The sequence below is a fragment of the Talaromyces stipitatus genome, genomic scaffold (genome assembly GCF_000003125.1).
Source record: "Talaromyces stipitatus ATCC 10500 scf_1105507295487 genomic scaffold, whole genome shotgun sequence".
NCBI lineage: Eukaryota > Fungi > Ascomycota > Eurotiomycetes > Eurotiales > Trichocomaceae > Talaromyces > Talaromyces stipitatus.
The window spans coordinates 1,566,584-1,582,575 of record NW_002990120.1 but is presented as its reverse complement, the minus strand read 5'-3'; the positions used below and the strand labels follow the sequence as shown (position 1 = coordinate 1,582,575).

Sequence of the window (15,992 nt, the reverse complement as noted above, 5' to 3'; positions counted from 1 at the left end):
CTGGTCAACGGAGGCTACCCTCTCCCCAGCCAGAAGTGTTCCGGTGGCAATTTCTGCAAAGCAGGCAAAACTAGTGGATTTCACTGATCCCTATAGTAGTTGTTGAACCCCGATTCGCTTAGTTGAAGGCATCCCGACTTCCGGTCAAAGCCGTTGCAGACCCGATTCCCTTCCAGCCAGAGATTAGGGATTCGAGAGAAAAATGTACACAGTGAAGTAGTAAAAAGGTACATAATGTCAATGGTGAGTTAGGGTACGTGATCCTCGTAACGAGAGAGACGATAATCATTATTGACAATCTCTCACCGATTTCCCAAGCGTCGTTGGACGAAACCTGCCAGTTCTTTTCATCAGTCTCTAGGACAATAGTATGGCGGTCATGGCAGTTTCCCTGGCTCACATAGAGGAGCTACGAAGACTTGCTGCTAAAATTCACGATTCTGTTGAAAGCTACGCACAGAACAACTTTGGAAACTCAAACCATATTGTAAGGCCATGTCAGGAGCTTCAGTATCGTATAGAATCTCCAGACGTCTTTGCTGAGCGTCTCAGATATTAGGTACGTTTGTATTATGGTTTTCAGCTATTCGTTCGCAGACCTGCGGGGAACTGTCTGACCCATTTGTGGTCTAACCATCGTAGTCTGCTTGCCATTCTTTGAGCAAGAGGTCGGGACAACCTAAGCTAACCTGATTGATAGCCGCTGGGCCTATGCGCACTTATGATTGCGGTTGAAGGCGGTATACTCCAGGAATTATCAAACCGTTATGACGAGATAACTGCAGACCAATTGGCTGAAATAACAGGCCGTCCAAAGCTCGATATTGGTAAGAATCATTCCTCTCAATTGTAAAACCAGGTGAATTTAGCTCATCCTTCTCAGTCCGCGTACTGCGTCTCCTCACAGCAATTGGAGCATGTGTCAAAGTTGGGCTCCAGAGATATCGGGCAAACGATAAGACGCCTGTGTTGTCGGTCGAACAAAGGACAGATTGGGGGTTTGGGGGTCTGGTATATATTACTTGGTTCCGCGAAGGATAGTCGAAACATGTCCCTATTTTGACTTGGTTAGCTAAATGTTACCACAATCCAGCTCCTACCTTCCTGCGCCATCACACCGAATCTTGCCGAATACTTCACCGATTATGCAAAGCGAAGTATGTCCGAATCTAATCTCCAATCAGCCTACTCATATACTTATGGGAAGGATATGTATGATGTCCTGCGTGAAAACAAGGAGAGAAAGGCAGATCTTGATGCTTACATGAAAGCTCTCAAGCAAGAAAAGAAACAAGGTTGGCATCACGTTTATCCTGTAATGTCAGAGCTATCACAGATTGGCACTGGAGATGAGATATCCCCGAGCACAATTATCGTTGACGTCGGGGCAGTCGTGGTCATGAACTTGAAAGTTTCGCTGAGAGCAATCCCGAGTTTAACGGTAATCTCATTCTACAGGACCTGCCCGAAACCGTGGAGGCCATAATAGGAGAGGAATGGTCTTCACGGCCATGGCACACGACTTCTTTCAACTGTAGCCCACCAAAGGCGCAAGAATCTATCTGTTACTAGCAGTGTTCCATAACTTGGAGGACGCCAAATGTCGTACAATCTTGAAGAATTTGTCGGATGCCATGAAGCCGGGCTATTCGCTTCTGCTGATCTTGGGAATACTCGTACCGGAGATTGGAGCAGATCGCCGCATCGCAGAGCTCGACATTCAAATGTGGCTGCTACAGCATAGCCGGCAGTGAACGAAGGGTGAGATAGAGGAACTGCTTGGCTCGGTGGGTTTGGAGATTGTGAAGATCTGGGATAATGAAGATCGTGAATCAATAATTGAAGTCCGGTCTTCGGAAAGATGATTCGAAGGATAACATGCGCTGAGACAGAGGCGAGCGGCTCTTCCTTCAGAAGGAAATGCCTATCTTATATGTGCATAGTCTCGGGTCTCACGTCGATAGACTAGTGAGCATGAAATAAATAACCATAATCTAATATCGGTGCAATTCGTTCGCGAGTGAGGGTATCTTGATATATTAACTCTAGATGTAGGTCCACAAATACAGAATTTCACGGAGTGTTCAGATATATGAATGAATGCAACGCTGAAATAACCAAAAACAAATAACATCGATACTCCTTGTAGCGAGGAAAAAATCTTAAGTTTGAGAAGGTGGATGATTGTCTTTTTCGGCGGAGAATAGCTGGCCAAACCAGTCTTTGATCGAGTTCAGGGTGTCCTTGACCCCATCATAAAAAGTCTCAAGAGATGACTTCGTATCGTCAGCATTGTCAGCACTGTTGTCCGCTTCGTCATTAACATCTGCTGGAGGCAGACTAGTAGGTTCCTGAGACGGGGTAGATACCGCGGGCGTGGCCAAAGAGGTACTCGTAGTCGAAGTTGAAGGGGAAGTGGATCGGCTTGTTGTTACCACTTGTGGCGGATCCGCTGGCGTGTCAAGAGTTGGTGCATCATCATCGCTGTGTAGACCAACAGGCGTGAATGGGAGATGCAATGTGCCATTGTTCGCCACCGGTTCGATTCCAATTGAATCGCATATAAGGTTATATACATTGACGTTCTCTGTGCTATAGGTTAGTGTTTCGAAGAGATAGAAAGGTGTTCGATAGACTCACCAAACTCAGCAACCCGACTATTGGGAGGGTGAGGAAATGCAGGTCCACGAGCGACAAAAATGGCTCGCATCAGAGGGTGATAGTTATCGTATCCGTGAATACCCCTGGGTGTGTATACAATATCCTTATCAAGTGCTTCTTGCACGTCAAAATCAGGCCTTTCCACGACTGCCCAACCAGCCTTAGGTATGACCCACAACGGCGCGATTCGATCATTCTTCGTGAAATGGTACCTTTCTGGCATCGTCTCCTTGGTGTAGATTTCTATCGCGTCCGAGAAATTCTCCGCCTTCTCTGCCAATTGGGCCTTCAAAATCTCCAGATCTTCAGGTTTCTTCGGTCGTAGGCCTCTCAAGGGCCAGCCATCTATATATTCCACCAAATTTATATCAATCAAATCTTCCAGCTGAATAGTGCGTGTTGTAGATGTAGTAGCCATTCCATGGTCAGAAACGACTACGATGTTGATTATCTTTGTCAGATTTCGAGCTTCAAGGCCTTCCAGGATACCAGCAAGCATCTCATCGGCGTAGGTGATGACAGATCGGATTTCAGTACTGTTCGGTCCGTACCGGTGGCCTGCAGTATCAACATTCGGGACGTATGTGGCAATAAATTGGGGTCGAAGTTTCTCCACGCCATCATCACTCTCTTCGCCCGGAAAGTCCAGAAATTCCATAACGCGATCAACTTTGCGAGATAGTACTTCCGAATCGTTGAATTTGTCATAAAATGTCGGATCCATATTGCCAATATGTGCTTCCGAACCGGGCCACATGTGGATGGCAGTACGAATGCCCTGCTTTTCAGCTGTCGCCCAAATAGGTTCAGCTGTCCACCACTTCGCCTCATCGCTAAGCCCTGGCTGAACACGAAAATACTCGTCGAGATTGGGGTCGTAGAAATCATTGGCGATCATGCCATGGCTCTCAGGGTATAGTCCGGTCACTAGGGTGAAGTGATTCGGGAACGTGACACTAGGGAAACTTGGAATCATATATCTCGGCGAAACACCCTCAGCAATGAATTTGCTTAGTGTCGGCGTCAGTCCGCGATTTAAAAAGTCCGCACGGAATCCGTCCAGAGATACGATGATTGTTGTTGGCGCGAAAAGCGCTGTTCCATTGGAGAGTAGATCGGTCTTAGGTTTCTTTGTGATTTGTGTGTCTTTAGAAGCCTTGTATGCGCCGAGCAGAAGGATGAAAAAGAGAACTACAATGGCGGAAAAAGGGAGTAGAAGTCGAACACACATTCCTCTCTTAGGCTGCAATAAATATTATCATTAGCTTGACAGGGTCAGACAGGCCACGGCTGACGTGACTTACCGGCTGGTCCTGCCAGCCATCCATCTCCTTCTCGTTCAAATCAAAAGAATCAACACTGTCATCATCTGAGAACTCCCGGAATCCTTCTTCCATCTCGAACATAAGATCACCGGCCTGGTGTGGTTTTCCATGAATACTCCTTTTCCTCTCTCGCCGCCGACTTCGATCTCGCTTCCCAATTCGTACGGGCCCGGACGTTGGACTAAAGATGCGACGTAACCCATCGGCTGGGCCGCTTCTTACAAGAAGTTTTTCCATCTCTTCTTCCTCCTCTAATACAGTTTTGTCATGCCTAGCAAGCTCCATTGATGACCGGTTCACGCGTAGGAACTCATCGTCTTCGGAATCGGAGTCTTGTTCCGATAGGGTTCGGGGCGACGTGACATCTTCGTCGTATGCAGATGGTGAGAGCAGATCGTGCTCGCGAAGCTCTTGCCTTGAAGGCATGGTGATAGGAGCAGGTTCTTCAACCCCGTAGCGATCGAGAGACCACGTGAACCAGGATGGTCGTTGATATTCGAGAGTGGAGATGTTGACGGAGATAAGGGATGTGGAACTAATAGAAAACTAAACTATATTGGGATTAGCGTCACTGAGTCGGTCAAATCATTACCGGCCTGACAAGCTGCGGCCTGAGGCAGCAATTACATCCTCCATCACAGTCACAACCCTAACTTGTTCATAAAACATAAATTCGTATACCCAAAATTGGGCCATGTCCCCTCTGTCCACGATTCAAACCGTTACTCCGCAACTTTCAAACGGCAAAGGGCCGTGAGTGGGACACTGATAATTCCTCCGCGGATGGATTTCCACATCCCGAGGTCTGCCCTAATGAGGGTTGGCCATCCACATGAAGTACATTACTACATCGGCATCCTGGAGCAACACTTTAAGAGCAGTCTCCACCTCACTGGGGTTCTGGCCATCCCTACAAATATCCTAGGATTTATCATCGCTAATCCAGTTCTGTTCTTCCCTCTTACTGCTTCCAATTTCCAATTGATTCAACGGTCATCACTGCAAGAGAGAACAAGATGTCACAATTTACACGCCTCATCCGCTTTGAGTCTGCAGGAAAGATTTTATTCGCAGATTTAGCTTCTGCTTCGTCTAAGGTACCCTCTCCGGGGACACAGATCACGGCCTACGCTAGTTTTGAGGATCTCGTCAAGAAGGAGAAGCCACAGGAGGCAGTTGTTGATAAGGTACATACTGGTTAACTACTCATTTCTTTATGAAATTATTACAGATAACTGATCAATTGGATAGCTTCTTGCCCCGCTGCCAAAGACGGATCTACCTATCTATTGCGTTGGGCTCAACTATAGGTCCCACGCAAAAGAGGCCAGCGTACGTATATACCCCCTTATATTATGATATGAACCATTGCTAAACATTTTCTTGACAACAGCTCAATATTCCGGTGAATCCTCCCGTATGGACAAAGCCTTTCGCTTCTCTAGCCGCGCCCGAGGAGGAGATTGCCATGAGCCGCTATTGCGCTTCAAACTTTCCGGATTGGGAGGTCAGAATTGTGTCCGTTCGTTTCAAGGGTTCGTTGAACAACTTCGTTAACGGAAGTCTTTACTAGGGTGAATTAGTTTTCGTTACCTCGAAAGAATGCCGAGACATCACACCTGAACAAGCCAACTCCTATATCCTTGGATATACTGTAGGCAACGATCTCAGTTGTCGAAGGTTTCAGATGCCTGAACAAAACGGCGGACAGTTCTACTACGCAAAGGCATTCGATAAGTTCGCTCCGATTGGCCCTGTACTCATCAGTCCTGAACTCTATAAGACCGATGGGACGCATTTGACCACGCGAGTCAATGGTCAAGTCATGCAAAATGTGGAAATCAAAAATGATGTTGTTTTCTCACCCTCTCAAATTCTAAGCTTTATGAGTCAGAGTAAGTTCCTTCTTCCCTTCTACTAGGATCCCAATGCACGAGAAAGCAAGAAAGTTTAAGTACTTGGAAAATTGACGCTTTTCATAGGCACAACAATCCCGGCATACACAGCAATCATGACTGGTACACCATCTGGAGTTGGTGTATTCCATAAACCTAGGCGGTTTTTGCAACATAATGATGTCGTGGAGGTAGAGGTTGACGGCATAGGCGTCCTCCGCAACAAGATTGTCTTCCCCGATGGCCAGGAGTCACCCATGTGAGCATTACTCGGCAACCTGGAACCACGGTCAATAAAATAGTTATGTTGATAGCTGACAATGTGAGAAATAAAGTTTGACATATTTGTGTATTGCATATGGCATGATTGTGTATCGACTAAGTCTATTTTTCAGATGAGACTTACGGCTCCCATTTAACTGATGGGAGCTATGGAAAGGACATGACGCTGGGTTGATAGGAAGTCAGGGAGGATTAAGTGGTATTTTAAGCTAGGATTATAATAGAGGTTATTGTTTTATTTTCATATAGAGAACTTGATTGTACGAAGTTATTCAGTTTATACTAATCATTTCTTTCGGGGTTAAAAACTAGTATGTCACTTGAATTATAAAGATATAGATGTCGTAAGCTCTCTTACATGAACCTAGAGAAATACATGTGCTTGGTCTTTGCCCTGGAGGAGCACTCGAGTGGCAATATCAACGTTGGGGGTGTAGATAGGCAGAAACTTATGGACACATCCACAGGGTACAGGTAAAGGACCCGAGAACGTCTCGATACCGAGATATATGGTCCTCCGAGGTAGAGTCTGAGCATGAAGCTATGGATCTGCGACATATGATCAACTCAATTTATTTCCCAATACCATTGCAGATCAAAGTTGGGGAAAGCGATATGGTGTGGAGAGAGCTTCGTAGGTGGCCAATTACTCCGCGGAAGATTCATGGAAGTTGGGCCGAGATCCGGCTGCTTGCTGTTCAGCAGTAACACCTAGTATAAAAGCTAGAGAAGACTGCGACAGGATTGGGTATGAGACAATATACAATAGCATACAACATACGAACAAAATGGCTCTTCTCGAAGCGATAATCTCCCGTCTACCTCAATCGACGCAAGAATGGATGATACCACCAATGCCAATTCCTGACGTACACAATGATCCTTCCAAGATACAACTTATACGACTGGGACATGTATACTTTGAGCATCGAAACCTCAAGGAATTCGAGAGATTTGCCAAGGACTTCGGATTTAATGAGGAGCGGCGCATTGGAAATACCATCTACTACCGGGGATACGGAAAGGATCCTTACGTCTATGTAGCCTCACAAAGCCAAACACGATCTTCAAATTTCCTGGGCGCCGCCTTTGTCGCCAAAGATGAGGAGAATTTCCAGAAAGCTACGAAGCTTGAAGGCGCAATTGTGAAAGATCTCACTCATGCACCAGGAGGCGGTCGTCTTGTCACCATTCCCCGTCCGAACGGAACATTCATGCACGTCATCTATGGACAGGAAGAACGCGAAGTCAATACCGCAGAGTTACCATCACAAATTATTGAGTCTCACGGCCCATTCAACGAACCCTTTAAGAAAGGTCGATTCGGCGTCTTCCAACGCTTCAAACCGGCTCCAGCCCTTGTCCACAAAGTCGGTCATTTCGGATACGTTTGTTGCGAATTCGACCAAGAGTTTGAATTCTACACCAAAAATTTCAACATTGTACCTTCCGACATCTTGAGCCACGAGAAATTTGGCTGGGTTGATTTCATGACCTTCATGCACCTTGACCTTGGTGAGGAATACTCGGATCACCATTGTTTTTTCCTAGCCCGTGCTCCGCCAGGCACGGCAAAAACTTATGTGCATCATACCTCCTACGAAGTCGCAGACTTTGACACGCAACTGATGGGACATCGGTACCTCGAAAACCAGAAATGGCGCCCTGTCTGGGGCGTGGGCAGACATGTGCTGGGTAGCCAGATATTCGACTACTGGCTCGATTCAAGCGGCTTCAAGGTTGAGCACTACGCTGACGGAGACTTGGTCAATATCAATTACAAGAATAAAAGGAGTGTAGCAGGTCCTATGGCTATCTGGGGACCAGAAATACCTAACGACTTTGCAAAGAGTAAGGCTGGTTAAGGGTTTACCATGTAGTATTTCTTACTATATATTTATTCGGTATGGACAGTGGCTATACCACAAAATTCATTATTTAATTTTTCTGATCTTGAAAGTCTTTTTACACTTAAAAATTCTACGTAGGGATAAAATTCCCCTTAATTCCATTTCTCAGTAAGACATCGGCGTTGTTATCATCTTGGAAAGTCCGTGAAAATCAAGCCTCTATGTATCTAGGTAGGAATGGACACACCGATAGGGCTGTAAGATATTTTAAGGGAGTCTTAGGGAAATCCATGGCTGTCTGTTCGTGTATAATAGTATTTATGAAATCCATTCTAATTTATCTACATAGAAACAAATACCCCCTCATGCAAAGAAACTTTACATGTTGTACGTACAGGTTTTTAATCACAAATCTCCACATATTATGATATCTGAAATTAGATATGCCCCTTCAAACTTTCCAAACACTTGGTCAAGTCCTGGAGTGTTTTTGCCTTTGCGTAGATTATTTGGTCTGGACGGATAATGACATACTTTGTTTGCGAATTGCCTAAGCGGCGCATGAACTGGTTCGGGTCGTATGAGAGGCGGCTGGGGTAGCTGATCAGAAATTTACGTGAGGCTGGGAACGATAAAGGAACTTCGCCCTTATAATGGCTCAAGTTTGAAGATGCCGATGGGTCAAAGTAGACGATAGACTTCTTTGATAGGACATCCTTGGAAATACCCGATTCGTTGAAAAGGTTTCCGAGGTCTTCGAGCTCCTTCGCAAGCGCATCACCCGGCGGTGCCGGGGATTGAATCACCACCAACGTGAAGATGGTAGGCACGGATCTGAGGAAAGCATCCGAGAGCTCAATCTTGGCCGTTTGAGAATTGCTAGTAATAATTTGAAGATAGATCTGCGCTAGTTTTGCGCCACCATCAAACTGGGCTAGGAAGGTCCCGTCTTGACAGGCCTGATAACCCTTAGCGATTGGTCCTGCTTCAGGGGACGGTTGCCCCAAGATTGAAGAAAGACTCAAGGCCAAGCCCATCATTTGATTGAATATCTTTCCAACAAACGTAGGCTGATCGTTGCATAGCTTGCCATTGAAAAAGGTGAGCCTAGCCGAGTTATCAATACCAAGCCGACGTTCAGATGCCCAAGACTGCAAAAGCTCTTTCTGAAATGTTGGTGAACCATTCATTTTCACCAGAGCTGCAAGTCGCCACGCCAGATTCTCCGCATCTTGAACGCCACTGACTACTCCCTGGCCACCAAAGGGAGGAAAAACATGTGCAGCATCTCCAATCAGAATTGTGCGATTATGGAACCACTTGTTAACGACGCGATGATCAAAGCGGAATGGACGACATCGGAGCACTTCTATACACTCTCGAGGGAATACCACTTTTATCGGAATATTTGATTTCGTCATGACGGTTCGAGTGATCATCGGTGTCAAATTTTCCCAGAAGATTGCATCCGCGTCCATTGAGTCGTCCCAATCAGGCACGGCCAATTCATGTCTGAATAGATGTTCGGAAGACGAACCAATCCGTCCAGCCGCCACTGGTCTTCCTGGAGGGCGACAGAAATGCCAACCGGGTGGCCAAAACAGGTCAAAAACAGCTTCAGGGTCGAGTCCATTTTCCCAAAATGGCAAGTCCGGGTGACTCTGTGGTGTCGGAAGTGTGATCTTGAGGTTTCCCGCGATCCAAATGCCATCATACTCGAATATGCCTACTTCTTGTCGGACTCCTGCAGATGGTTCCAAGAACTTCTTTCGCACAACTCCTCTCTTCCCATCAGCACCCACTAGCCATAAGCCGCGAACCTCCTGTTTGGCCCCGTTGCGATCGACATATTGTACGCTAACGTTGTCTGTGGTTTCTTCTCGGGCTACTACGTCACAGCTTCTGTGGAGAGTGCATAGTTTTGAGTTCTCTAACAACTTCCGAAGGTAGAACTCTGAATGATTCGTCGCCGTTAGCTACGCTGATATCATTTTGATAGGAAACTGGTCATTAAGCTCACCAAGTTTGGGCTGATTCATGACAATAGCGCTAGGAACAACATGTTGGAGAGAATCTTCCTCTAAGCTGAAGGATAGGAATGGATCGTTTTGGAATGAAGTATCGTGGAAGTTGATGCTCTTGAGTTCTACCCATTCGACTCAGTTAGTAGTCTGATGTGATTAATCATGTGAGTTTCATTTCAGATGTACCTAGACCGATCGAGTGCACATACTCTCCTAGACCTAATTTCCACAGGCTGCGTACAGCAGGGCCGGTAAGAACAGCTCCTCTTGGATCCTGTGTGATCTCTTCATCTTTCTCGAGAATGATCGACTGGTAGAATTGTTCATCACAAACGATCAGTTTCTACTTCGGATCAGCGATTGGACAATAAAACATACCTTAATTTCATATTCTGCCAGAAACAGGCCCAGGACAAGACCTGATGGGCCACCACCGACTATAATAACGTCTGTATCAATTGAAGACATGATGGGAATAGCTTTTGAGACTCTAGTAAGACAACGGTCGCCTCGCTAAGATGTTACAGTTCACAGAATCTTCAGCACGACTTGATTGAGCTGTTTATATTTGCAGCTATAACAATTATTGTGCCAACTCATCAGATGATGTCTCCCTTTTTTCTTCATTTCTAGGGTTCAGATGATCTACCAGATATCCGTGCCGAGTTAGGGTTTTGGAAATGTGGGGGATGTGCTGCAAATTATTCCGCGGAACAATTCCCCCATGAAATGGCGTCGTGCTTACCGGAAACGACTAATACTTCATGTCTCTTTCTTGCACTTTTCGGAGGACACGAATCTTGTGGCCTAGGCAACGTCAGATGACGAGCAAATAGTATGCGGATGTATTAGTTACCCCGTCTACCGTATATTCCGGCTCGGGATTGAAGTGCGTACTGGTATGGCAGTTGTCTTGTGCCGAATGCTGACAGATACTGGTGGCTATTGAATCGGTGTAGTTTGGAATCTTTGGTACAAAGCTCTATTGCTAGCCACTATTTCTCATGATTGTACGAACAGAGGCGAGGAATTGCATCCATCTCGGGTCCATTGGACCTTTATAGTTCAAGAGAATGGCGTTGATTTGCCGGTGAGATAGTGGACGAGATACGCCGGAGAATGATTCACAGAAACTTTCAAATGACACTGCGCACAGGTATTAGCCAAACCCCAGACTGGGGATAAAGTTTGTTGGAAGACTATTTTGCGGAGTAAAGCTGAACTTACACACGAGAAGCCTCGGCAATGTCCAAATCTTCGCAAACTGGTCCAGTAGTAGGCGGACTATGGTCTGATCATGCTCGATGCTTGCTTGGAAATTGAATGCCGACGAACTAACATTCGTTGCCTTATGAAGTTCCAGGAAGATAAGTGTCGGGAGAAGAATGAAAGTAATTGCTGGATCCACCTTGACACAAAACGAACTATCCCACTGAGCTGCAGCTCTTGCAATATCTTGACAATTTTCAAGGACTTTCTGCCAACTTCGTGCCCAGTCGTGGTCTTCTTTCCCTCTGCAACTCAACATGGCCAGATATAGTTGTGCGAACGATAGTTGGAAAATGGTCACCAGCCTTGCGTGATGATCTCCTTGTGATTCACCTGCGAAAGCATTGCGATCTGGGTTCAGCCACCCGGGTGGAAGTGCAAGACGAAGGGCAGAAAGTTGTCTTTCGATTTCGCTAAATGGCGGCAATATGTCTCCATCAAGATGTAAGACAAGAATCCGGCCCACTGAGGCAATGTCGCGCACAACAGTGACAGTGATTATGTGAATGTTCGCTAAAAATGTATCTGGATCAGAACCCAACGCAGGAAGTACCTCCCATAAACCTCTGGAACTAGGTGGTAAATACACTGGTTGAGGGCCATTCACTCCTTCATTTGCCGATAATAGAAATTGTTGACTCATCGTTAGGCCAGTATTGGTAAAGTCCCTGTCAATCAAATAAGGCGTTCCTGATGCGAAGTTCATGTATGAATCAATCTTATAGATGCACCACCAAAGTGACCTCCACTCTTGTAAGTCAGCCTGACTTATAGATGCCCAATCTGGATAAAGTGTTGGAAGGCGTTCGAGCTTGTCTAGCCCAACTCGGTAGGCAATTCGTGTCAGCTTGCCTATACGCATCCATGACTGATTTCCCGGAAACTGATGAAACTCGTAGAATGCTAAAAGATATGCCTTGCGCAATTCGTTGAGAGTTGGCATGTCACCCATCATGTCAAGTTCTAGATGATTTGAGCTGAGCAAATGGTCGATACGGGTGTCTAATTCAGAGCCGTCCGGAGAGAAACCAATCAACTTTGCGGTAATTATGGCCATGGTAGGGATAAGATCTTTGCTGCATATTCCGATTCGGTAACCGCGAAAAAAGTTCTCCCGAGAGAATATAGGATTTGCATCTTGAAAAATATCGAAGTACCTATCAAGACTGGAAAAGGTTTCGTCTCACGGTCAGCCCCAGTCTCTATTCAATCGAGATATTTGCAAAACATACAGGTACTCTTCTTGCTGTGGTGAGATTTCAAACTCGAACGAGTTCGTAGACTGGGGGGTAAGGGTCGGTTCTTTCGAAGAATCTCGTGGCCGGACTGTCGAAGATCCAGGGGAATGGCCGGGCGTTAAAATCATATCATCATAATGTGCATCGTCATCCTGAATTCTTACACTAGTCTGGCGTTGCCGACGGCCTTGCCATGTTTAAAGACACGTGTCAGCAATGAAAGCAACATTCGCGGATGGATTCGTTATTACATGGAGATCCTTGGCCTTTTTTTGAATTTCCAGCGTGGCGTGAGCCTCTCGAGGGTCCCGGTTTTCCTCTTACTGAGGAATATGTACATATTACTTGCCGCTCCAAGCAACGTGAGCAAGTCGGACGGTTCTGATCACCTAAGAGTAGAAACTCGAATTAACTAGGTGCAATCACATGTTGAGGATGTAGCACTATAGACCTACACTTGACCTTTCTCCTAATGCGTTAATTAGTATCAATCATTCGAATTCTTTATTGTGGGACTTACCTGATACAGCCATCACAGACTCTAGAGACTGTCGGTCTGGATGCTTGTGTATCGCTACGCGTCGTCCTTTGAGAGGGTTCCTCCGGGGTACGTATGCGGGTTTCCGAATTCTCCATGGTCAGCTTATTGTGCTTCTATCCTCGGAATTTCTTTTCCTTCTGGCGGATTATTCATTTAAATCAGAACAAGAGATGTATTGCTCCGACGTCTTGCACCATAAATGGTAGATGCAGAAGTTGGGCGGCAACCGGCACTATGGACCCTCTCCTAGTTTCATACGCACGAATTGGGTCACGGGTGCTTCATCCTCCGTTTCTTATGGGGAAACCGGGGGCTCGGAACCACCAAGCTCGCAAGCCGTGGTGGCGGCGCGCGGGGCATCTCGACTCCGTCCGAAGGAAGCACATCCCCCGCATAGCAAGTACTGGCAAAAAATGCCGAGCAGCGAGACCGGTCTAGGTCTCACCTTCAATACCAAAATAAAGAGGTTAAAAATCTAGCCTCGAATCCAACTGACCAGACCGAGCGCCGTGAGTGGAGGGCAAATATAGCATAAAGGTTTAGGGTATACTCTAACCCTAACCCTTCATCTAAACCCAGGAAATCCTATCACATCTCTAAGAGCGTAATAATACCAAAAAGATTATCTTTGCTATGAACTTTATTGCCATTATTTCACGGGAAGACTTAGGGATAATTCTAGGGAATCGACTTCACCTGCTCAGTTGGGCAGGCAGCTGGGCAATTTCACAAAGTCTTGGATAGGTACATATAAATTTTAAGCGGAATGAATAGGTGAGTTCATTACTTGCGGGTATGAGTCTCTAGTACAATTCTTGAAAGCATCAGCTCTGAAAATATTTGAAGACAAAGAAGAGAATGAGAAAATGAACAAGGTGATTAATCTTACAGACGCATGCAGTGGTTGATAGATATATCTGCTTGCCCAATATTTACCCCTCCTGATAGCTCACAAATCACCCCGCCAAAGGTGTCTATAAAGGACCCGGCCTTGAAACTTGAAAGACAGGGAGACGGGGAAGATACTGAATACATACAATCTTGCTAGTCACTTCTTTTCTTTTCATCCTAGTAAAACACTCTTCAGGATTGGCCTGGAATAAACCGTCCGACAATAAGCAGCACATTTGCGGACGCTATCGGACAATAGCGGATATAGTGGATTAGGGCCGATGCTACGGACTAGATCAGTGTAATTGCGGACAGTATGGCACGAAAATTTTGATAATGTGTATCAATCAATAACTGAGCTGCCGTTGTGATACACATAGATACCAAAGCCTATGGATGTCCTGCAGTCTGGAGAATATAAATATGACGCAATGTATCGATATCATCTACAAGTTCGCTCCATTAGAGCATATACGCGACAAACGCTTCCTCTATTCCACCAACCTTCTCACTCTGTAAGTAGGAGTTGGATTTTATATCATTGTTCTTCTATCAGGCAACAACCGTCACGATCGACTCCATGCCCAAGGATACCTTTTCCGTAGATTCATTGCCTGACCTGTCAGGCAAAATATACATCGTCACAGGCAGAAATGCTGGCATGTTTGTATTCCGTTGCCCTAGCCAACTATTGCGAATAATTCATTGACAAATCGCAGAGGGAAAACGACTGTTGCCGGTCTTGCTAGTCGTGGGGCAAGGGTCTACATGGGTGCAAGGAGCGCAGAGAAAGCTGAGGATGCCATTGCCGATATTAAACGAGAACTTGGGAATCCACGGGTTGATATCAATTTCTTGAAACTCGGCCTTACTGATTTTCGGTCCGTCGTAGAAGCAGCTCGGGTGTTGAGAAAATACTCGTAAATTACCGTTGGGCAAGCGACATAGTTACTGACTTCCTTTAGCAAAGAGACAACTCTACATGGACTTATCAATAACGCCGGTATCATGGGCGTCCCATTCTCGCTGACAAAAGATGGATACGAAGTTCAGGTTCAGGTATTGTCCGACTATTCCATATAGCATGTCCTGCTTCGTTGCTGAACTAACGATCCTTTATTAACACAGACGAATTACCTCTCCCACTGGCTCTTCACCTATCATCTACTCCCTCTTTTAGAGACGACAGCCTTACCGGAACCAGGAGCAGCGCGTATTGTGAACGTCACATCGGATGGCCACGAGAGATTCACTCTGAAGGAAGGAATCCGGCTCGACGATCCAAACTTGGAATCCGAGTCAGCAATGGCCAGATAAGAACATTCGAAGCTCGCCAGCATCCTCCATACGAGGCAGTTGAACTCCATGTATGGGCCAAAGGGAAAGAAAACATCAGGCTTAATAGTGGCTACAGTCCATCAAGGGCACATGGACACGTAAGCGTCCACATTATTTGTCTAATGCCTGACCTTCCTTTGTTTTAATTCACTGTTGGTATCGAATACACGACGTGAGACTGGGTACTGATAGGTTTGTCAGTAATCTCAACAAGCAGGCGACGGGCATGGCACCAGCCGCTGTTTTACGTATCATCACCCCAATCATGAAATACACCAGAATTCTGGATCATAAGGCTAAAGGGGCATTGTCATCATTGTTTGCGATTGCAGACCCGAACTTCACCGAATCAGGTGCTTACATTGTTCCATATGCTAAAATCGGGAAGCCTAGCCAAATGGCTGAAAATGACCAGCTAGCAGAGAGACTCTGGGACTGGACTTTGAAGAAGTTTCAGGAAAGGGGATATCTATAGTTCCCTTGAATACAGGTTTACTTTCGAGAAATTAATGCCTGGAGGGGCTGTAGAGTCTGGACAATTTCTGTTATAGTCTGAGGTATAGAATTTAATTCAGCCTCCCAACCTTTATCAAAGACACCTGTCGAGATGAGAAAAAAGCGCAGTTTTGTGATATTTAAATAGAAGTTAAAATCGTTACTTTAGTTAACCTGCCTTTG

The 15,992-nt window shown here is 45.8% G+C and overlaps 8 protein-coding genes across 8 annotated transcripts; 5 read left to right on the top strand and 3 right to left on the bottom strand.

Annotated features, from left to right (window-relative positions):
* Positions 1-721: 721 nt before the first annotated feature.
* TSTA_057790 (uncharacterized protein) lies at positions 722-1,754 on the top strand (the record flags this gene model as incomplete). Its single annotated transcript, XM_002487356.1, has 4 exons — positions 722-827; positions 884-1,011; positions 1,073-1,441; positions 1,539-1,754. 4 exons carry the CDS (start codon positions 722-724, stop codon positions 1,752-1,754), a joined length of 819 nt encoding a protein of 272 aa, XP_002487401.1.
* Positions 1,755-2,154: 400 nt separating this feature from the next.
* TSTA_057780 (Type I phosphodiesterase / nucleotide pyrophosphatase family protein) lies at positions 2,155-4,412 on the bottom strand (the record flags this gene model as incomplete). The annotated part of the gene is made up of 3 exons (XM_002487355.1): positions 2,155-2,587; positions 2,641-3,904; positions 3,966-4,412. 3 exons carry the CDS (start codon positions 4,410-4,412, stop codon positions 2,163-2,165), a joined length of 2,136 nt encoding a protein of 711 aa, XP_002487400.1. The 3' UTR covers positions 2,155-2,162.
* A 590-nt stretch (positions 4,413-5,002) lies between these two features.
* TSTA_057770 (fumarylacetoacetate hydrolase family protein) lies at positions 5,003-6,144 on the top strand (the record flags this gene model as incomplete). The annotated part of the gene is made up of 5 exons (XM_002487354.1): positions 5,003-5,173; positions 5,238-5,318; positions 5,380-5,493; positions 5,560-5,881; positions 5,969-6,144. The coding sequence occupies 5 exons, from the start codon at positions 5,003-5,005 to the stop codon at positions 6,142-6,144; spliced, it is 864 nt and encodes a 287-aa protein (XP_002487399.1).
* Positions 6,145-6,951: 807 nt separating this feature from the next.
* Positions 6,952-8,028, top strand: TSTA_057760 (oxidoreductase, putative; the record flags this gene model as incomplete). Its single annotated transcript, XM_002487353.1, has 2 exons — positions 6,952-7,678; positions 7,715-8,028. The coding sequence occupies 2 exons, from the start codon at positions 6,952-6,954 to the stop codon at positions 8,026-8,028; spliced, it is 1,041 nt and encodes a 346-aa protein (XP_002487398.1).
* Positions 8,029-8,440: 412 nt separating this feature from the next.
* On the bottom strand, positions 8,441-10,505 carry TSTA_057750 (monooxygenase, putative; the record flags this gene model as incomplete). The annotated part of the gene is made up of 4 exons (XM_002487352.1): positions 8,441-9,967; positions 10,034-10,159; positions 10,224-10,347; positions 10,416-10,505. 4 exons carry the CDS (start codon positions 10,503-10,505, stop codon positions 8,451-8,453), a joined length of 1,857 nt encoding a protein of 618 aa, XP_002487397.1. The 3' UTR covers positions 8,441-8,450.
* Positions 10,506-11,102: 597 nt separating this feature from the next.
* TSTA_057740 (fungal specific transcription factor, putative) lies at positions 11,103-12,363 on the bottom strand (the record flags this gene model as incomplete). The annotated part of the gene is made up of 2 exons (XM_002487351.1): positions 11,103-11,212; positions 11,265-12,363. The coding sequence occupies 2 exons, from the start codon at positions 12,361-12,363 to the stop codon at positions 11,103-11,105; spliced, it is 1,209 nt and encodes a 402-aa protein (XP_002487396.1).
* Positions 12,364-14,399: 2,036 nt separating this feature from the next.
* TSTA_057730 (short-chain dehydrogenase, putative) lies at positions 14,400-15,293 on the top strand (the record flags this gene model as incomplete). Its single annotated transcript, XM_002487350.1, has 5 exons — positions 14,400-14,491; positions 14,624-14,639; positions 14,661-14,857; positions 14,942-15,035; positions 15,105-15,293. The coding sequence occupies 5 exons, from the start codon at positions 14,400-14,402 to the stop codon at positions 15,291-15,293; spliced, it is 588 nt and encodes a 195-aa protein (XP_002487395.1).
* Positions 15,294-15,341: 48 nt separating this feature from the next.
* TSTA_057720 (uncharacterized protein) lies at positions 15,342-15,789 on the top strand (the record flags this gene model as incomplete). The annotated part of the gene is made up of 2 exons (XM_002487349.1): positions 15,342-15,412; positions 15,516-15,789. 2 exons carry the CDS (start codon positions 15,342-15,344, stop codon positions 15,787-15,789), a joined length of 345 nt encoding a protein of 114 aa, XP_002487394.1.
* Positions 15,790-15,992: the final 203 nt, after the last annotated feature.